Below are 23,213 nucleotides of genomic sequence, written 5' to 3'. Positions count from 1 at the left end.
TCCCAAACATCTTGCACACAACATGGAACAAGTCTGTATAGTTTACACCTTATGATCAGAATCAGAATCAGGATCATTTTATTTCACCAAGTATGTTACACAGTAAGTCCAGCTGAGTGACACGTGTATGATATTTAACACTGAACAGTCCAGAGGAGCACAGACTGTTAACAGGTATTTCTCTTAGGGGAATAGAATAAGGAATAGTAAAGAGTCAATGTGAAGGGAACTAAAAAGATGTGTGAATTTCTGTTTATATACAAAAATTAATATCTATACTATGCCGGTTTAATAGACAGATAATACAATAAAGATTATATACAGAATATTACAGACTGATATGAACGTTAAAAAAAATAACATCTATATAGTCATGTAAATAAGCATTATGTGATCATTATGTGATCAAGCATTATCAAGGCAGTAGTGGGTAATTATATGATATGATATGATATATATATATATATATATATATATATATATACTTCCAAATACTTCATATTCATAAATGTAATCAGTTATTTTTGACCAGATTCTGCAAGCATACAGTATGTCATGTGCACCAGAAGACCTCAATGAATGTATATGTTAACCTTGCTTTAGGCCGGTGTGTGTCAGGCCCATGGGGCAAGTTAGGCCCGTGACACAGTCCTTTACTCGGTCCACGAAATCATTTAATTTTCTAATCTATTAGCCTGTTTTACTCTGAGATGCACTACAGTCCTCAGCATGCACAACAACATAGTGTGTGTTCTGACCCCCTTTCCCCAACTACAATCTCTGGGCCAGCAGTTACATAAAAATAAAAGATGTCTGGTGTTCAAGTAAATAGGCAGTTTCAAAAACTCTAAATCTATTTATTTATTTAAAATGATTTCTGAATAAGTATTTAATGCCTATTTTGCTGTTGCAGTTTTGGCATGTTTTGAATAACCAATGGCAGAAATGTTAAGTAAAAATGAAATAAAACCACAGCTGCCTGGCAGATTTGCTGAGATTTTTTATTATGGCCCTTTTAGTGGTTGAGTTTGACACAACTGCTTCAGCTTGACTGATAAATTAATATCTTTGAGTTTAGTAGTTTATATTTTATCCTTTTTTTAAACCCTATACTTTTTACATTAAAAATATGATTTTAGTATTCAGTGTATTATTTAAATAAATTGCTTAATCATCCATTATTCAGTGCTGGCAGTGATGCCTGTAGAATGATTTTTTATTCAATTATATTTATTTAAAGCTGAAATATCAGATCTAATAACCAACAGCTTAATAGTTTGTTAATGACTGTAATAGTTATGTAATAATTATGTTACGGATGCATTAATCAATGCACCATTTTAATTTTTAAACAAATATCACTATTAAATGAAAGTGACATTAAAGTTTAGGTATAATTCACACGTCTGATTAGACGGGGGATGATTCTGTCATCACTCCAGGGCTTCTTATTTTACTTTTCTCTCCTAAAACTGTAGGTTATGAAAAGCTACCATGATACACTTTCGCCGTCATAAAGTGAATGGAGTGAATGTTTAAAACTCTGCACAGCTGCACAATTGGACCTTAAGACCACTGTAATACCTTTGAGGGTGCATTTCAACAAACATGTACCTGTACTGTATCTTACAGTGTACTGACACCTAGTGGAGATTTACAGTACTTTTAAATACGCCAACATTTTGGATTTGAAAGTGTCACTGCTGTGCTGAGAATGACCCACCACCCCATGATATCTGGTCCAATGATAAATGAGGAAACTGACTAATGATAAATGAGAACTACTGACCACAGAATCATCACAATAGATAAGATATAGTCTGTAATTGAACATCTACAAAGTGGATAAATAAATGAGTTGTGGAAGTTTTTTTTTTTTTTTTTAATTTAAGTGGACCAGTGTCTTTATATTCTACATGGTCAACTGTACATTTAGTTTTATTTACACTGTGTCTCTGTTTTTGGGCTTGAAGCAGAACTGTGTTGCTCCCATGGTGATGAAAACCATAGACTGCTCTGGAGAACAGATTCTTTTATTTATTTCTCTTATTAAATGAAAATGATTTCTATTATTCTCTGTGGCTTATTCTTTTTCTCTCTTTTACAGCTCAAGAATCTGTAACATTTAGTGTTACAGTGTACGAAGAGTTTATAAAGTAAACTGTTTGCATGTTTTCACTGAATAAAATGTAAAAACAGGGTAACTCTAGAAATGAAGAAGACAGGGAGAAAGAGCAGGAGCAGTGGTAGCACCACACTGAGCAGACTGACCTGCCACTAATAAAGAGGAAAAATCTCTTCATTTCAAGAAAACACAAAATAGGTGAGGTAAAAGACATTTAAAGGAAATTCTATTCTTTCAGGTCACCCACAAAAAAGCAAGAATTGTGTCTAAAAAAGCACTGCTCCATGGTCCAAAGAAAACAATAACTAGAGTTCTGTCCTCAACCTGAAGGGGGCGTTTAATCTCCACATACTTCAACTCATCAGCACATGCACTGGAGCAATAATAAAGAGGCCAACTGTAAAAATCACAAAATCATAAGCACATGGAAAACACTAAAACAAATCAAACACACACACACACACACATGACAAAGCACATGAATTTTGAAGATATCTGTAGTAATACAACAAAACATTTGCACTGGTATGATTCTTTTAGGCGTTAGATCTCCTTTCTTCCTAATAAAGAAATGAATCTGTGAGTGATGGAAGCTCATAAGCTGTTTCTTCAGATGTAGACAGTAAAGGTCTGTTATGCTGCAGGTGAAATAAAGTTTTAGAGGTAATATGATACATATTTCAATACAACTCTGCACATTATAAAACAACAGACTTTCCCTTCAGTTACTGCAGGCAGCGAGACAGAAACTGAATAGCTGTGAAGGCTTTAGGGATCATTCAAACTCTTCTAACTAGTGTTTACAGAGGCAGTAAAAGCGTTTCCCCTGTTATGATGAACTATGATTTGAACTATTAGGATCTTTCTGTTGGTCTCTGTGCCTCTGTTGAACTCACTCACATGTCATGGGCTGGTTCTGTGTTTTCGTGGCAGCCTCTGGTGCAGCCCCTCATTTGCATGGGAGTTTACTAAGAAAGGGGAGCTTCATAGGTTTATCTTATATCTTGGATGATTTGTACTTTATTTAAGTAGCTATAAAGTTAGAATGATATGAAGAAAAGAAGAAAATATAAAGAAAAGATACACTTGTTACTGCTGTGGGGGTTATGATAATGTCACACTATGCAGGCCAAGTTTACCCTTGTGTTTAATTGTGTTTGAGTCCACATCACTGCGTTCTGTTTGTATTTACATTTTACACAGCATCCAAATTTTTGGGGAAATGGGGTTCTATACACCTTCTGAGTCATACTAGTCTTTTTCACTTGTAAAGGGGATATTTTTTATTTACTAGGATATCAGTACCTCTGCTACTGGACTTAATATCAGGATACTTCACAAAATTTTCAACACAAATAATAAATATCACAGTCTTTTGTTTTTCAGGAATTCACTAAGTTGGAACATACCAAAGCCCCAGCATTGCCACATATTAAAAGTGTTTTTTATTCAATATTTCACATATCAGACTTAACTAAATCCAGTTAAACAGGACTAATTATGCTCTTTCAAGTGAAAATTTAGTTGTTCACTGTTCTGTAAGCACTGATAATCTCCGCATAACTGTAAATCACAGACATCAACAGCTTTTTGCATAGAATGACAAATCCTACCAGCGTACTTTGATGTGAAATGCATACAGGTGGGCAGGTCTCTAGTTACAGGTTGTAAGTTGTAATATAATTTCTCTGTGACGTGAGAGTTCAAGAGCAAGTTCAAGATCAGCAATTCAAACACAAATTTGAATGCAACTCATTTACTCCACTAGTTAAACGTTCTTTTTTATATCTATATGTTCGTCTTTGTTTAGGCATCTGAGGTTCTTTCCTCTACATTATATAATTAAATAAAATTAAAGATTTGAAATGATGTAGTTTGACATGCTTATGCGGTGCGTTATCATGTCAAATCAGACGTCCAACTGACAGAAATTAACAAAGGCATATAATGGTTGGAATACAGCGAGAAGTAAGGAAGAGTTTTAAAATCTATTCTTGTTATTTATATATGTGTATTTATATTTGTGTATTTATTACAATGTAATAAGGTGTTGTACAATCAAGGCACACTGACTGCAAAAATAAACAGCTTCAAGACTTTTGTACAGAGCTGTAGGTAACTGGGAAATTAACCCCTTACCAAATCAAAGCTTTATTACATATTTGTACAACTTAAGAAAAGCACCATTAACATGCACTGAAGTCCCTAAAGTCATGAATAACAAATGTTAGTATGTCTCTCTTATAATATATACTATATATATATATATATACTCTCTTATAATTTAACACACAAGCACCTTTATTGCATTCATTCACACCCATTTAACTGCAGCAACTACAGTGTTGATTATTGTCTTTATGGGTCAGTGACATCACAATGGGTGACCTTTTCACCTGATGGACCAGGATTAAAACATTGTAATGTCATATTGGCTATGATACAGATAAATTCCACACGCACTGCCACTTCAAATCATTCTATGTAGATGCACGAGAGAAGACCAGCAGCACAATGAGCTGTCTCTTATTTTGGTGTTGCAGAGGCCGGCCGTCCGACTCTGACACGGAAAATGAAGCAAAAAAGAAAGATGGGGCAAGATTAAGAGGAAGAAAATGTGGAGAACAAGAAAAATGAAGGGACAACAGAAAAAAAGGACAAAGGATGTAGAAAGAGCAGAGGAAAGCCAAGCAAGACAACAGCCAGCAGCTGGAGAGAAGCAGAGCGATGCGCCACACGTCCCAGCAGGTCTTGGCTCTGGCAGCTTGGAGTTTATTTCTTCTGTGATTTCTTCTGTGACTCCTCAACATGACGACCTCAAGATCGAAGCTGAAGCTGAGCACGAAGCCGTAAAACCGATTATGTGCCCTGACCTGGATGAGAATGACGCAGATAACAACCAACCTCTGGGTAAGAAATGGACCTTAATATCTGCCAAAATAAAAAACAGGACTAAAAACTAGTGATAATAATGCTAAGATGAATTAGTCCAGCTCTGACCACCAAACGTCCACATAAACATATTCAATCATCAATATCACTAGAGTTTCACAACTACTATCAATATATCTCATAAAGCAACTCTTGAAAATGTAAAACATTAATCAAGTGTTATTGTAATCTTTGTTCTTATTACAGAAAAAATGGAAAATCATTAAGTTAATTACAGTCATTAAAAACTGATATCATGAAAATGACAAAGTTGCAGAACTGACAGTATCTATTCCTGTAAAAACAGAGAATGAGAGGCTGGAGAAGGCGGCTGCTGAAGCTGAGGCCGAGGCCATCCAGGAGCTGATGAACATTCATCTGGATGAAACAGAGGAAACAGTGGAGAAACATCTTGGTAAGTTCAGGAACAGATGGAATGATGATAACACAGCGGGAAACTGCTGATACCCAGATCATGTAAAATCATTTGGTTACTAGGGTGTTGCTAGGTGACTGAGGGCACCATGGAGAGACATCTAGGTATGGACAGGAACAGAGCTGATGGTGTGATGATAATACAACTGAAGAACTGTTGATATTATATTAATTTAAAAGCAGGAATTCAACTTAATAAGAAGACTAATTAGAAGAGCTCATAAAAAATGACTGCACAATGACCTTCAGGAGGCAGAGACAGAAAAATCTGGGCAAAAAATGAAAACCATAACAAGCTAACCATCACAGAGATATCACTTTAAAAATCCATCCATCCATCCATCATCTTCCGCTTCTCCGGGGTTCGGGTCGCGGGGGCAGCATCCAGACCTCCCTTTCCCCAGCCACTTCCACTAGCTCCCTGGGAGGGATTCCGAGGCGCTCCCAGGCCAGCTGGGCGATATAGTCACGTCAGCGTGTCCTGGGTCTTCCCCGGGGTCTCCTCCCCGGTGGACTTGCCTGTGACACCTCCCAAGGGAGGCGTCCAGGAGGCATCCTAACTAGATGCCCGAACCACCTCAACTGGCTCCTCTCGACGTGGAGAAGCAGCGGCTCTACTTTGAGTCCCTCCTGGATGACCGAACTTCTCACCCTATCTCTAAGGGAGAGTCCAGCCACCCTGCGGAGGAAACTCATTTCGGCCGCTTGTATTCGCGATCTTATTCTTTCGGTCATTACCCAAAGCTCATGACCATAGGTGAGGGTGGGAACGTAGATCGACCAGTAAATCAAGAGCCTTGCCTTATGGCTCAGCTCTTTCTTTACCACAACAGACCGGTAAAGAGCCCGCATCACTGCTGACCCAGCACCAATCCGCCTGTCAATCTCCCGCTCCCTTGTACCATCACTCGTGAACAAGACCCCGAGATACTTAAACTCCTCCACTTGAGGCAAGAGCTCATCCCCGACCCAGAGAGGGCTCTCCACCCTTTCCCGCGTGAGAACCGTGGCCTCGGATTTGGAGGTACTGATCCTCATCCCGGCCGCTTCACACTCGGCTGCAAACCGATCTAGGTGTCCGGTTTATTGACCTCAGGGTCACATCGCTGCTGTTTGCAGATGATGTGGTCCTATTGGGGACATCAGGCCGTGAACTTCAGCACTTTAAAAATATTAATTTAAAATGATATACTGCACTGTATTTGTTCATTTGTCTACAATGAAGCTGTTTACATGGTTGTTGATTCTATAATTGTGATATTTATTCATGTTAAAGCAGGAGATGAAACAACAGAGGCATTACTCACTGAAGCTGAGGTTGAAGCCGTTAAAGATCTAATGCTCCTTTTCATCGACAAGATCGAGGCTGACTTGCTGGGTAAGAAATAGAAATTAATGATACATAATAAACTTAAAATGACACTGATTTTTAAAATTATATTCATTTATAACAGTATATAGAATAATAAATGTTTAATAAAACTATTAACATGAAGTTCAAGACACATCTTTTATAGAAAGGCTCATTCACAGATTCCTTTAATTGAGCTTTACTACTGAGAAGAAATCCTAACTATTGATGATATTTCACCAAGAATTCATAGAAAACTGTCTGACTTTTTCCTTAAATTAGGATGTGAAGTGATGAATGTTACCGACACTGAGCCTGAAGTCCCTACACTCAGCATGCAGACATGTTTGGATGAAGTGGACACACCTCATGACCATCCTCTGGGTAAGTATTTCAAATTAACAGTAGATATCATGAAGAAAATAACAGTTTATAAATAACTCTTTATTGTATGAGCAAATGCTGAAACCACTGGGAGAGTAAGATTAAAGGCGAGGACCAGCACTATAGCAAAAACTCTAAATTCTCTGAATCTGTAAATTCTAAGCTCCAGGTGAGATCAAGGGTGAAATACTCGGTTCTTCATTTCTGCAATTGTTGATATTTATTTCATGTTAAAGTAGAAGAGGAGATGCTTGAGGTGATGAACACAGATGACCATCTGGACACTGAGACCGAAAATCTGGGTAAGAAGCAAATAAAAATATAATAACAAGTTAAAATGACAGAGATATTACTTTAAAAATATTCATTTATAATAAATTACTGCAAGATATTTGCTCATTTGTCTACAATAAAGCTGTTTACATGGTTGTTGATTTGTAGAATTGTGATATTGATTCTTGTTAAAGCAGGAGACCAGATGGCAGAGACAACACTCACAGAAGCTGAGGTTGAAGCTGTTAAAGAACTAATGCTTCTTTTCATTGATAAGCTCGAGGCCAAATTGCTGGGTAAGAAAAAGAAATTAATCACACATCATAAACCTAAAAAGATGTTGATTTTTAAAAAATATTGATTAATAAAGTTGTGCTGAATAAGAAATGCTTAATAAAACATATGACATGTTCACGTGACATCCATGACATTTGTAGTATTACAGTCCTCTAGTGCTTAAGAAAGGCATCAGCTCATTCACAGATTCCTGCACTTTACCATTACCATTATATTACAGAGATGTAATATTAGCTTTTGGGGATGTTTAATCAAGAATTTATAGAAAATTCTGTTCCTGTATCTCTGAATCAGGATGTGAAGTGATGAGCGCTGCTGATGAGGTTGAAGCATCAACACACAACATGCAGACTCATCTGGACATGACTGACCCATCTAATGACCAACCACTGGGTGAGTTGAGCAAATGAACACTAGATATCATGAAGAACCAACAGCTAAACTGTTAAAAATGTCAAAACAGGATTTAATATAACAATTTTAGCACCTACTCCTCCAACAACCATCTTCAGCCTTCACCAACTCATACTACATAATACTGCATACATAATCCTAAATATCTAACTTACGTCAGGATTTAATGACTGATTCTGTCTCCTGCATGAAAAGATGTGGAAAAGAAGTCCAATGACGAAGCAGATTGGAACACAAATAAAGGTCTGATGGCAGATCTACTGAATGATGTCCAGAAAACAGTTGACAAGAGTCTTGGTGAGTAAAAGAAACACAGATATTAAGAACATTAGAAGCTGTACAGCTGCTAATTCTTTCAACATCTGAAGCAGGAAATGAGATGCACAAGGATGCTGACGTAGAAGTTGAGGCTGAGGATATAAACAAACTGACGGACACTCAGCTAGACAACAAAAAGACTACTTTCAATCAAGTGCTTGGTACGTAAGACAAACCATAATTTATTAAGAACGAAGCAGTTAAACTCCAAAAGACCAAAACTGAAATAATCAAATCTCTTTTTATTGGAAAATCTGTTTTATTGCAGGAAAAGACGTTGGAATGTCTGTCGATCCTGAACACATTAAAAGTTGGGCTGGCATTGTGGATGAGACTGAGGGAAACATCAACCAGTCTGGTGAGTAAGACGTACAGGTGGCACTGATCTGATATGGGTGTCTGTATCGGTAATCAAACAAACATGTTAACAACTTTAATCATTTAAATATTAGTCATAAATTCTTCCAGATTATATTATTGGAGATGAGCTTTGTTACTGAGTTCTCTGATTTTTTTCTACCAGCTGAAATTGAAACATTGAAGAAAGACATTCCTGAGAATGAGACCAAAAGACTTCAACAAAAGAAGAAAAAGGAAAAGAGCGCAAGACCAGCAGCAGACAGAAGCATCCGAGTGGGAGCTGTAGATCAGTGGAAACATCAACTAGGATATGGAATGAGAAGAACACAGCAAGAGAACTCAGGAACCTGTGGAAAAGCACCTGAAAGTGATCCTCATCAGCAGAGGAGGGCACAGAGAAAGGAGGCGAGGCGAGAAACATAACATCTGCTGAAGACCCTACAAGCCCCTCCTGAGGAAAAGACTGCTCCACAGAAAGACATCAGTAAGATGGGAGAGTATCAGAGAGTGGATACGGCTGAAATCAGGCAGAGGGACAGAGGAACCCATTCAGTCGGACGCAGAACTGATGAGTATGGCTGGAGACGAGCTGCCCATTGCTAGCAGAGAGAATCCAGATTCCAGAGGAGGGACGCTCCACAAACTCCTTCACACAACGGAGGATGTGTTAGCGAAAGAAAAATGAGAGGACATCTTGCTCAATCTGCTCCTGCATGCATTGACAGAAATGCCCGGACAGTGAGAACATCACACCGGTGGCAGCATGATGACCACTCTACATGATGACCCTGATGAAATACAGACTGGAGAGAGACACCAGAATGGAGGAGTGGAAACAGGCAGTGGAAGAGTGGGAGAAGAACTGATGCTTAATACTGACCACTGAAGAAAACCTTTAGAGCAGCCTGAGAAGTAAGTCAGTGGAGACATCAACAAGGATTTGGAAAAAGAAGAACACAGAGAACTAAAGCACCTGTGAAAGAGCACCTGAAACTGATCCTCATCAATAGAGGAGGGCACAGAGAAAGGAGGATAGGAGAGAAATACATTACTTGAAAGCAGAACATCTGCAGAAGCATCACCAAACCCCTCCTGAGGAAAGAGTGCTCCACAGAATGACTGCAGAAACAACAGAGAGCAAGCATATGGAGAATACAGGTTAAGAATGTATTATGTACTGATGCAATCAAATGACACTAATACACAGAAAAAGCACCGGCTTCTCTGAGGTCCTCTAGTTGTACTTGTTTGGGGCAGTCGTTGGGCTGGAGGTTAGGGATCTGGCCCTGTGACCGGAAGGTTGCCAGTTCGATCCCCAGGGCTGACAGTCTATGACTAAGGTATCCTTGAGCAAGACACCTAACCCCCAACTGCTACCCGGGCGCCGTGGATAGGGCTGCCCACCGCTCCAGGCAAGTATGCTCACTGCCCCCTAGTGTGTGTGTTCACTAGTGTGTATGTGTTGTTTCACGTCACGGATGGGTTAAATGCAGAGGTGGAATTTCCCTGGTCGTGGGATCAAAAACGTGTCAATTAACTTCTACTTTTTTTATATAATGTTCAAATGTTCAGGCTGGATCTATAGCAAAAATATTCAGCTGAATATTTCAGGGTATGAATAGGGAGCTTCTCCTCCTTTGCTGCAGTAACAGCCTCTACTCTTCTGGGAAGGCTTTATATCACGTTGGAACATTGATGTGAGTATTTGCTTGCATTCAGAAGAGCGTTAGTGAGCTCAGGTACTACTGCTGGATATTATTGGATACTATTGGATAGAGCTCCGTCCCTTAAGAGAACACCCCAGTACTGGCAGGGCACTTGATATTTGCTGCTTGGCTATAGGCTTGGTGACCTTAAGCTCTCATGTGGCTCCTCCAGAGCATCACGCGCTATTGGTCAGTGATTTTCTGTGGAGATTTTACAAGCAGTCACCAATGCATGTACCTTAAAGTAACTGAATTGACTTCAGAAGCATTTTATTCGTATGTTTAATGTTTTGAGAGAACATTTTTTATATAATAAACCTCAATTTGTTTTAAATGAGGTATGGGGAATGCTGGAGGCCTAACATGAGTTAAAACAAGAGAGAAATAATAATAATAATAAAAAAAAAACCTTGTGACAGTGAGCCAATGAGCTTAATCTCCTGAGCCCAGCCCACTAATATAATGTGGCGCTCTTGCTTCATTTCCATTTTGCTTCAAACAAGAACAACTTCTTTTTTATGCAATGGCTTTAATTTGGTGGCTCACTTTCCATCTTTACATGATATGTAAGTTTATGAGCTCTAAATTAAATTTTCATTTTATTTAATTATGAATAATATCACTGTTTACTGAGCTTGTTGAACTTTTATCTGTTCATTTCTTCACTGGCTTAGCTCTTATAGATCCTGTTCAAGCTGTGGATCTTTCTAAGGCATCATTCGTCTCAGCTGAGTCTGGTGGAGAAGTTACTCTACACTGCAATATTTTGGAAAAGTCTGCTCAAAACGTTAAAGTTTGGGTCTGGTACATGCAAAGAACAGGACATGAACCTCAGGAAGTGGCAGCAAAGTTAACAACCAGAGAAGCTCCTACTTCATCGAAGAGACACAAAATTAGCCAGATTTTTAATCTAACTATTGAACAGACCACTAAAGCTGAGGAAGGAATGTACTTCTGTGGAAAAGGAGACGGGAACACCATTACGTTTACTAATGGTGTATTTTTAGCTGTGACAGGTAACAAAATTAGTGTTTTAAAATTCCCATTACATATTTAAAACTTCATTCATGTACTTCTTGTTTTAGACAATTAGATGAATCCAATTTACAGTGTATTGTATTGGTATCATCATCTTACTTACAGTAATAATACATGGTTTAAAACAGAGGTGCCCAGCCTGGTCCTGGAGATCTACCACTCTGCACAGTTTAGCCCAGCAGTAATCTAACACTCCCGAACCAGGTAATGAAGGTGTTCAGGGACATATGAACACTAGAGCAAGTGCGGTGGATTTAAACCTCTGAGGATGGTAGATCACCAGAACCAGGGACGACCACGTACACTGATCAGTCCAAAAATCCATCTACAATATAACCATATTTAACAAGGTTAAGTCTTTAGTATTGATCAAGCTGATAGAGAAGCTCAACTGAGAAACCTAAATGGCTTTATTTTATTCATCAGGTCAACATCAGTTAAACATATCAGTGCTCCAAACTCCAGTAGGGGGTCAGTTTCTCCAGGAGAGTCGGTCACTCTGCAGTGCACGGTCCTCTCTGAGATCAGAGCAGCAGATCTCCGAGTGCTCTGGTTCAGAGCTGCTGCAGGACAATCCTTTCCTGAAATCATTTACACTCATCAGAACAGCAGCAGCCGTCAGTGTGAGATCAGCTCTTCTACAAGCTGCTCTCTCTATGAGTTCTCTAAGAACATCCTCGACCACAACCACACTGGAACTTACTACTGTGCTGTGGCTGCTTGTGGGAAGATCATTGTTGGGAATGGAACAGCTGTAGAACTCAGTAAGTGTTTTTTTTTTTTTTTTTTAAGTTTTTGTACATTTCTTTTGAGAACTGAGCTTAGAGGTCAGTTTAAGTTCAATTTGCTATGCTGCTCTACACCACTCTACTGTGGTGCAGTACCAGCATCTACAGAGGTTTGATTAATAACCAGCACGCATCACCACAGCGTTTAAAATCCTACCAATAAAATTATAAATATTCTATTTTAGAAATTGTCGTGTGGCAGAATATTATGGCAAAATATATACTTCCAATGTACTTCCAAACATACCATTAGCAGTAAGCCGAAATAAGGATTTATGCCAGACTATGTGGAATGCTTAAATACCGTAAACCGTTAGTTCCTTATGATCATCATCATCCACAGCATCCTTAGCTAATGAGGGATTTCAATAACCATGGTACCACTTTGCTACCCCAGAAACAGTCCTTTCTTTGAGGGAAGCTTTCAAGGCTGAAAATGTCCTCAGTCATTAAGGCAGGACATTTTTCCAGCATTCGAACACCACCAGTCCAGGCACCCCTTTGGTACAATGCAGCGTCATCCAAGTGGGCAGCCCAGGCAGCCATGTAGCTGTGGTGTAATGTCACTTAGGCAGCCGGCCCAAGAGGCCTCATAGTTAGTCAAATTATGTTTCGTCCACAAAACATGTCATCTGTCCAGATGTGTTCAAACATTTGCATATGACTTCAGCTATGACGTATTATAGTGGGTAACATTACAGCCAGGGGTTTAAATCCCTGTTTGAGGAGTTGAGCTGGTATTTATGGCTGCTTTAGGAAACTCCAACACTTCTATGAATGTAAATATACAGTAGTGTCATATTCTAATATCTTACAGCCTGTCCTGTGGATCCCACTGTGTTCTATTTGGGAGCAGCTTTGGGAATCTGTGTGATTGTGATCTGTGTTCAAGCCACTCGAAACTGCAGCGGTGAGTGTAGCTTAATCTGTCATTTATGGTGTTATTAAACTTTGTAAATAATGACTGATTAATGCATTTTAAACTGATCTTTTACAATAATAAAATTTCACAACAATACAAAATTGCAAGATTTAGGAAATATTAACATACAGAATACATGTAAAGTCCTTTTTTAAAAACTATTAATGGAATAACAGCATTGAATGTCTGACTGTATAACTGAACGTGCAGTTTTTTATGTTCTCTTGCTTTTATTTTTTTGTATGCTTGCTTTTATTTGCCTTTCTAGATGTGATATGAAAATATGAATACAAAAGTATGAATAAATAATGTGCATTATTACTATTAGTGGGCTTCATTCAGTAGTATGTTCTTATGTTTTCTTCCTGATAAAAGTCCTAAGATAAAGTTTCAAATAAGAAAACATTAATGACTGTCAGAATCTTGAGGGTTTTAAGAAGAAATTTCATCTTAAGATTGCTTAGTGAATGAGGCCCATTATATGAGGCCTAATAATGAAAATGAGTAAAATAATGATTCATTTTTTATTAATTAGGCTTTGCAAACAGACTGTAACTAAAAGTGACCAGCACTGAGGTCATATTCTCTGATCTGAACTCTAAATATGACACTGTGATCTTTCTTTACTCCATCATAGGGAGAGATTGTGATTCGGTCGTGGAGAACAAAGCCAGTCAGGTACTACATGTTCTCTCATCCACACTGACGCTGTTTAATTCTTATAGAGTTCTCTAATCTTCAGCCTTTAATATTCCATATTCATCTCCACAGAACTCTGCTGCTGTGGAGCTGAGTTATGCAGCCAAAAGCCTGAGAATGAAGAGTGGACGCTCTGGACACAGTGTTTACTCTGAAGTCAGATACTTCTCAGTTACTGACCCCAACAGTCACTGACTCACTGGACTCTCTTCTCTTTCAGCAGCAGAAGTGAAGTTTGGGGATGTTTTCTGTTACTGTCAGCTTTGTAATCTGTATCTGTTTATTTGTGTTTGTGCTGATTTCAGTCAGGATCTACAATCATGTGCTTCACTTTGCTCTGTGCTCAAAACTGCATGACTGAAAAAAAGCAGTCTGGTCTGGTATGAAGTGTCAGTTCTCTGAAGGAGCCGAGCGAGAGCAGTTTTAGAGTGTGTGGTCACTCAGACGTGTGACAAACACATTAATGAGCTCAGGTGTCTGATATTGTTCGCTCTCACTGGAAATGTCGAAGACGTGTTTCAGGCTGTAGTGTTTACTGTTTATTTGCTTTGTTTAACATATCGGGAGAAACGTAAAATAAAATGTGGCCTCCACAAAGTTATGGAAGTTAACCTAAGCAAATAAAGTCCAGTCTAGTTTGGTATGAACTGTCAGTCCTCTGAAGGAGCTGAGTGAGAGCAGTTTTAGAGTCTGTGGTTACTCACAACTGTGGCTGCACGACTGAAAAAAAACACTCTAGTTTCAGGTCTCTGAAGGAACAGAATTTGTGGTCACATTAGACATTTAAACGTGGCAAGCATGCGCTCAGATGGTGTCTGATATTGAGTTCATGAGGCTGTAGAAGACGTATTTCAGGCTGTGGTTGCTCTTCAGGCCTTTAGAGATTATGACTGATAACTTGAAACTGAATTCATGCTCCACCTGTTTATCTACGTTTAAAAACTTCTGTTAATAGTGGTCGATTTGTTTGTTGACTTTGACATATTAAAAAAAAAGTCAATGTTTTGTTATTTATTAGGTTTTTCAACGTGTTTAATTGAGCATATAAACAGTAATTGTTTATTAAAGTGTGCAGAATTGTGTTCTCTGTAGAAAATCAACATTGTGATATTTACGTATTATTATTTTTACTTTACAAAGTATGACTTTTAGCAGCCAAATAAATACACTTCACATTTCAGGTGGTTGCAGGTTGCTTGCTGAAAATAAATATAATCTTCTTATTATTTATTTGGTTCTAAATAGGTAACCGGGCCTGTTGACACAGAGAAAGCTCTAATTCTTTTACAGTGTTTTTGAAAGATAAGGTTCTTTAATTGTTTAAACCATCTTACAATGTCTACATACATTTTTTATGAAATAATATTTTTTTTACTTATTCTTTGAGGTCAGTATGCTGAGGTCACAAGACAAACATTTCAGCTTCTTACTCAGACTTGTTTTCTACCCTTGGTAATGTAGAGTAAAAAGATATGTGTGTTCATGGGCTTGTTTGTGTTCCACTGTAAGCACACTAGCACAGTGAGGTGTTTGTCATCATATCAAACCACACCACTCTTTTTTTTTTTCTCTCACCAATTTTCCAAGTACGGCTCAGAGGATTCTTGGGCTGACAGTCTGGGTGACGTTACATCATAGCTCTGATGCGCTTCAGAGTCGTATCACGACTACAAGGCTCTCTGAACTGGGGACCTGATTGAAGTGACATCACAGCCTGGACTGGCTACTTGATTGACAGTTCACTGCAGCTGTGGGGCTGCCTGGACTGGTAGTGTTTGTCTGCATGAGCAGCACTACGGCAGCACTAGAAGGCCTCTCAGGTTGGCTGCCTCAGGGATTCCATTACAGAATGCTTGGATCTTCCATCAGGAAACTGATGCAAAACATCCCAGATGGCAAGCAGATGTGGACACATCTGGAAAACATTTGAAATTGCTGCTTGGTTGGCAAATATATATATATATATATTCATCTCTACAGGACTCTGTGGGGCTGAATTATGCAGCCAAAAGCCTGAGAATGAAGAGTGGACGCTCTGGACACAGTGTTTACTTTGAAATCAGATACTTCTCAGTTACTGACCTCAACAATCACTGACTCACTGGACTCTCTTCTCTTGTAGCAGCAGAAGTGAAGTTTGGGGATGTTTTCTGTTACTGTCAGCTTTGTAATCTGTATCTGTTTATTTGTGTTTGTGCTGATTTCAGTCAGGATCTACAATCATGTGCTTCACTTTGCTCTGAGATCAAAACTGCATGACTGAAAAAAAGCAGTCTGGTCTGGTATGAAGTGTCAGTTCTCTGAAGGAGCTGAGCGAGAGCAGTTTTAGAGTGTGTGGTCACTCAGACTCATGACAAACACACTCATGAGCTCAGATGGTGTCTGATACTGTTTGATCTCAATAGAAATGTAGAAGACGTGTTTCAGGATGTAGGGAGATCAGATCTATATACACAGTTACTGTTTATTTGCTTTGTTTAACATACTGGGGAAAAAGTACAATAAAATGTGGCCAAATAACAAAAGGTATGGCAAAATTATAAACAAAGTTATGGCAATTAACTTCAGCAAATACATGTACACAAAAATTGGTAGAAAAAAACATTTAAATATGTTCTTTGTAGAGTTTCTATACGTGTGATGTGTTTTAAGGTGGAAGGATTTTTTATTACATGCTATGACTCTCAAGATGCAAATAAATGCTGAGTTTTAAAGTGTTCTGAATGTCTTCTGATAGGTAACTTATAGGCCGCTCTGGTGATATTATATTTATTTCCGTTTGAAGCATTAGATTTGTTACTTTACCTGTTTTTAATTATAATTTGGAAGAAAAAGATAAAACACTTCAAACAAATCAAACCCTTTTGCAATGAGACAACTATATATAGATTTCAAATTCAGATTTAATGGTATTTTAAACAAGAATAATTGTAGAATATGTTTTACTCAAAAGTAAAATTGCTATAATTGGTTGTTTTACTCACTAGAATAAGTCTTTACCGTTTACTTCTCTTTGCAAAAGCATCTAGTTGTTATTGATTAACTTGCTGCGGTTCCACACAATCAAGCCAAGTTTATTTGCTAGTTTGCAAGTGTAGTGAACATAATTGGCAAAAGGCGGTGCTATGAAGATTCACACTGAATTAAATGGAAGTATGTAAAACTTACATAAAAAAAAAAGATTATTACAAATGTTAGTATTACACTGTATGTATATTACATGAACTTACATACTAGCTTCTTCATGAAGCTTGTCTTCCTCCAGTTTGTCATTGAGGGGGTATTTAGACTGTCATATTACATTTACCAGTTTCTAGTTGCATATCATCACTGTCAGGAAAAAATGTTAAATCTCCATTTTTATGTGTTTTATTTTTTGCATATTTTGAAAAGTTCAGTTTAAGTTGTGTGAACATGTGGTGAATCAATCAAAATAAACAGATTAAAAGTATTGAATTAATGTCAGTCTGTATCACAAACATTCCCTGAATTTTAATATTTTTTTATTTTTTAAAAAATACAAATCAAATACAAATACAAATTATTTTGTAATTCTAAAAGTCTAATTTACTAATTAAATATAATAAAATAATAATAAAATGATAAATGAAACCCAAATAAATAAAGAATGAGAAGCCGGTCAAAAGAAACTGGCAGAAAGTAACCTTATATGTAGAGCAAAACTAAATGTTAATTGAATTTATAGCAAAAAGTTGTTTGCAGCCTAAATAGTTACAACAAATAGTTGTATATTAATTTCTAAAACAGGGGTGAAATTTTACTGTATTAATGAAAACCAAACAACCCTAGACCCCTATTTCTGCAGTTAATCTGGTCTTTAAACCCTCACAAGTTGATATTCTGAGCTTCTCATATATGAGCGTTTCTCTGTAGAGCTGCTAACAGACTCTGTTAAAGATTAAGACAATAATAACCACAACTACTGATAAGAGCTCACGCAGAGCACAGGGCATGTTTTGTGGTCAAACAGATCAAGTCAAGCAGACAGAAAGAACCATGTGACTTTTAACAGCCAATGAGCTTCAGTATAAGACCCCAGAAGCTGATGTAGTTTGGTGCTTTATGCGGTGCTACAATTTAGAATACTGGCCTTTGAGTTATAACTGTTGTTTTACTGATCATGGATCCAGCTGTGATGATCGTCTTACTTCTCTACAGAATAGGTAAGTTTCATAAAGCTACCATAAAAAAAGTTTTTGTTTTTAATTATTTTTAAATATATTCAAGTTTTTTTTTTTTATTCACTGAACTTTGTTTTACAGATTCTGCTCAAGCACTGAGAAATTCAGAGCCATTGGTCATCTCAGCTGAGGCTGGTAAAGCGGTCAATCTCACCTGCACATTTGGAGACAACTCTATTAAAGAGGTTATGATGTGGTACAAACAAAGACTGGAGCATGCGCCACTGGAAGTGGGATCACAGTTAGGGGGAAAGACGGCCGTGATTTCAAATCAACTCGACAAAACGAGATTTAAACTGAACAGAATAGCGAGTGGCATTTCTCTCAGTATTGAACGCGTCACTAAACAAGATGAAGGAATGTACTTCTGTGGAGAGACTGGAAAGAAAACTTCAGGACAGCTGAACTTCTCTACTGCTACATTCTTAGCGGTCACAGGTAAAATATTCATTTATTGTTTTCTGCTTCAGTTTTGAGTCTAAAGCATTGAATCATTCTCGTGTTTGAAATGTTATAAATAAACCTGCCTTTTCATTGTACATACTTACAGTCTGTTATTTGAGGCCAGTTTCAAATGCAGCACTGTTATTTCTAGTGAAAATATCCATATTATGATTCTGTAGATGTCCATTAGTTATTATAAACACACTTTAGCTTCTTAATATCTGCACTTTTTTACTGTTATGCTGTTATTGTACAGGTTTTATCCTGTGATGACACTGTTACTATTTAATATAATTACTTCCACTGTCTGTTTTCTATTTTCCAGGGCAGTTAAACACCTCAGTGCTCCAAACTGCAGTACGGTGGTCAGTTTCTCCAGGAGAGTCGGTCACTCTGCAGTGCACGGTCATGTCTGAGATCAGCGCAGCAGATCTCCGAGTGCTCTGGTTCAGAGCTGCTGCAGGACAATCCTTTCCTGAAATCATTTACACTCATCAGAACAGCAGCAGCCGTCAGTGTGAGATCAGCTCTTCTACAAGTTGCTCTCTCTATGAGTTCTCTAAGAACATCCTCGACCAGCACCATACTGGAACTTACTACTGCGCTGTGGCGGTTTGTGGGAAGATCATCTTTGGCAATGGAACATCAGTACAACTGAGTAAGTGTTCCTGTGTACTACTAGGAACTTGTAGTATATTTGTTTTATTTATGTGTAATTCTATCAACGGTTTGGGCTTCAAAGCTTCAAGTCAATGATATGTATCAACATCAAAAGAGAAAATAGAAAATGTGACAGAAACAGGTTTTGTAACTTGTGTTGTAAGACCACATACCTCATACATTATTTATACAGTATAGACATTAGTTCATAGTTTTGATCCCAAACTGATGCTGCACTTGAAATGAAATGAAAATGAATGAATCAAAGTTAGTCAGAGTGATGGAGTGAAATGGTTCATTGTAGAGAAACTTTTTATGCAGATTTATTTACAGTGGTGTTGATAGGAACCAGGGGTCATAATATCAGCAACATGTATTTTATTCACTATCCGCCAGTCCAGCCACACAAGTTTATGAATATTTGCTCATTTTATTAATTTAATGTTGGTGATGAAATAAAGGCTGAGATTTAGGAAGGTAGTGACTTGTTAGAGACACTAAACACTTCAAGTATTTGATTCTTTTCATCAGCACTGTGAATAAATCTGTCTGTACTATGAGAGATAAAAGTACAGCAGCTTGGTTTGGAGAACGATCAGGAAATGATAGAATGTTAAAATAAAATTCAAACTAAAATAGATGGGAAATGGCTTGAATCTCTCTATTCATGTTTACAATGTGTTGATCATTCCTGTCTTACAGAAGATCCTGTAGGTCCTGTAATGCTGACTCTGGCAGTTTTCTCAGCAGTGTGTGTGGCTGTAATCTGCACTCAAACCATTTTAATCCATAAACTGAGAAAATCTGAACACTGTGCTGGTGGTAAGTGTTCATTATGAACTGAAGCTGAACATTTTAATAGAAAGAAAATAGAAAATAATATTAATACTTACAAATAAATTTAGTCCCATTAAACTGTATCTGAAGGTAATTGTGAAGTTTTATCTCCTTTATAGAGAGAGTTCACCAGGGGGCTGTGGGTGAGTGGACCACCAGACAGGTACTCTACACATTTATTTTTTATACTACGTTTTAGTTTAACCAGTGAGAAATCTGCCCATTTCGGTTCTCAGTGCTCTGGTTTTCAGCTGAACGAGCAAATTACTCTGCAGAGTTCTTCATCAGACAGTTGAAGTGGACGATAAAATGTACAGAAAATTGCATGCAGTCATCCGAGTGCCAAGTTAAGGAAAAGGAGGATAAACACTTTGATATTAGAGTCATGTGTAAAAGTTTGGACAATCCTGTCAAATTACAGGTCTTGTTCATTTTCTGAGTTATCATAAAGTAACACATCCTCCAAAGGAGAAAAATTTAAATATGGCAGTTTCTCTTCATTTCGGGGCATTTCTAGTCATTTGGGTTTTACATATTGGGGGAAAAAATCAAACAAATCATGTAAAATATAAATGCGTCAAAGCTTTTGCACAGGCCGTATATCATGTTTAATGTCTTTCTCCATGTACTAAGCAAATGAACAGTAATTCTGGGTGATCAAGGGTACTCAAACTTTTGCATATGACTGTCCATTCTTATGCAAATTATTCAGAATGAATCTTCACCTATATTCGTATTTTGTGTGTATTTCATGTATTTCATGTGCATTTTTGGCATTGCGTAGTTTATTATGAGCCACTAATACTTCACGATGTGCTCTGTCTACCAAAAAAATTTAATGGTCACTATATAGAGACTAATAAGTTTACAGTCAATCAATTTGTGTAATTTATGTTGTAAATTAAAGATCCTTGCATTGATTTTTTTGGGTGGGCATAAAAAGCACATAAACATAAAAAGCAATAAGTATTTTTAAGTTTATTGTAATTTCCAAAATACCAGACAAAAACCAAAATACAGACAAACTTTTGTTAGGTGTCACAGCGAGGTTGTGAAATTGTAATGCAAAAACATTTTTATGCCTCTAATAAGTGATGAATAAAACATTCATTAGTTTGTGGAATACATCTTGAAATATTTATGACTTATTAAATTCTTCTTAACTCTAATACAGTACCTCGAGAGCTCACACTACTTAAAGCCTATAGGAATAAAATGTAGTCAATATAAAATAAAATTAATAAAGTTGAATGCATAAGCAAATTATTTCCAATTTATAAAAAAAAAAGATGTTGATAAAGTCCAGATGGCCCTTCCTTAAAATAAAGTGCTCAAGTGGTCATTCAGGAGTTCACAGTCTGTCCTGTATTTTACAAACTTTCACCCCAATCTGTAATATTTTTAAGATGACTGAGTGAATCAGTGACATCACATATTATAAATCATCATCCTGAACAATAACTTCATGCAGATGATGATACACAGCTAAGAAACTTGCTTTAAACTCTGAGCGTCTGTCTGTATGAACGCTTAATTTCCTTGCTCACAACCACTGAACTCACACACAGTTTAAAATGATGCAGCTGCTTGAGTAAAAGAGTGAACTTTTACTACTTACTTACTCACAGAATATAAATAGTCTTTTGCTGAATGTAATTAGCAAGTAGTTAACAGTAATTACAGAATAATTCACAGTGTTTACTGAATGATAAATCTCAGGATTAATGTGTGAAATAGCAGCCTAGATATTGAGGAGTTTAACCCCCCTGCAGTTCTCTGTGGTCTATTATAAACAGAACTGAACTCCAGCAAACGATTGGTCTGTAACCACAATCTGAGCACAAGCACAAAAAAAAATCACACCTCCAGACGACGTGGATTTAACAGCAGTTCACACACAGAGCAGCCTGTCAGGGTCAGCGGTCAATTTCCTCATTTAGAATAAACGACATATAGACACTGATATTCACACAGATAAAATGTGTGAACTTCTTTCTTTCCAGGACAGAAGGTTCTTGACTTTCTCAGACAAACATAAATAAACAGAATAAAAAAAAAAAAAATGCTGTTCTTTAAAAATTCCATAACTTTCAGTTCCATTCCTTACTTTGAGTTATTCACAGAAATCTTCAGGGATATTTTTACACACCTGCACAGTTCAGTCTTAAAAAGTAGTTACATTTTCTGCTTTTCACAATCCCAATAACAAATTCAGATTCATCAGTTCAGAAAACCGCATTTCACAACTCACATCCAGTTTTAGTTCTATTTAGTACAATTTGTCTCTTCTTTTAGGTCATTTAACCGTCTCTTATTGTAAAATCCTTAAAGTATCATCTTCTAAATCATCAGTAAATGTTCATCTTTGTGTGTTTCAGCAATCGAGTAAAAAGCTCTGGAAAATGTAGCACAGATTACTCTGATTATATTTCCACTTGTTCATTTCTTTGCTGATCGTCTGTTTCTGAAACAGGACTCTGACTCTGAGGAGTTTGATTTCACTGCATTACGTTTCTCTGAGAAGATGAAGAGAAGAGCGCTAAAGGAGAAAGTTTTCACCCGAGTGAGATTCTTCCCTGTTTCTGACTACAGAGCAGTTCAGTAAAGCTGTATTACACCACAGGAAAGAAGTCTTACTGAGTTCATGTAGTCATGTAGACTCTCTGTGTTCTGCTGATATCCATCCATCCATCCATGCATCCAATTTCCAAGCCGCTTCTCCGTCAGGGTCGTGGGGGGGTGCTGGAGCCTATCCCAGCAGTCTTCGGGAGGATGGCAGGATACAACCTGGACAGGTCGCCAGTCCATCGCAAGGCAGACAGACAGACACAGACAGTCACTCACACACTCTCACCTAGGGGCAATTTAGCATGTCCAATTGGCCTGACTGCATGTCTTTGGACTGTGGGAGGAAACCGGAGAACCCGGAGGAAACCCACGCAGACATGGGGAGAACATGCAAACTCCCTGGTCACCCGGCCGGGGAATCGAACCCATCCTTGCTGTGCGCCGACAGCGCTACCCACTAC

At 37.7% G+C, this 23,213-nt stretch overlaps 1 protein-coding gene and 1 long non-coding RNA gene across 2 annotated transcripts in view; both read left to right on the top strand.

Moving 5' to 3' along the window:
- Window positions 1–18,182: 18,182 nt before the first annotated feature.
- LOC119263830 overlaps window positions 18,183–23,213 on the top strand; it is a 41,557-nt gene continuing 36,526 nt past the window's right edge. The window contains exons 1-2 of the mRNA XM_037540366.1: window positions 18,183–18,225; window positions 18,325–18,681. Of these exons, the coding sequence (XP_037396263.1) occupies window positions 18,183–18,225; window positions 18,325–18,681 (400 nt within the window). The remainder of the gene's footprint in view (window positions 18,226–18,324; window positions 18,682–23,213) is intronic.
- LOC119263815 lies at window positions 20,070–22,891 on the top strand. The gene is made up of 3 exons (XR_005130542.1): window positions 20,070–20,166; window positions 20,304–20,347; window positions 22,658–22,891. It is a non-coding gene; the product is annotated as an uncharacterized LOC119263815 (long non-coding RNA).

The sequence above is a fragment of the Pygocentrus nattereri genome, chromosome 8, assembly GCF_015220715.1.
Source record: "Pygocentrus nattereri isolate fPygNat1 chromosome 8, fPygNat1.pri, whole genome shotgun sequence".
Lineage (NCBI taxonomy): Eukaryota > Metazoa > Chordata > Actinopteri > Characiformes > Serrasalmidae > Pygocentrus > Pygocentrus nattereri.
This window is presented reverse-complemented; position numbering and strand designations above follow the sequence as displayed.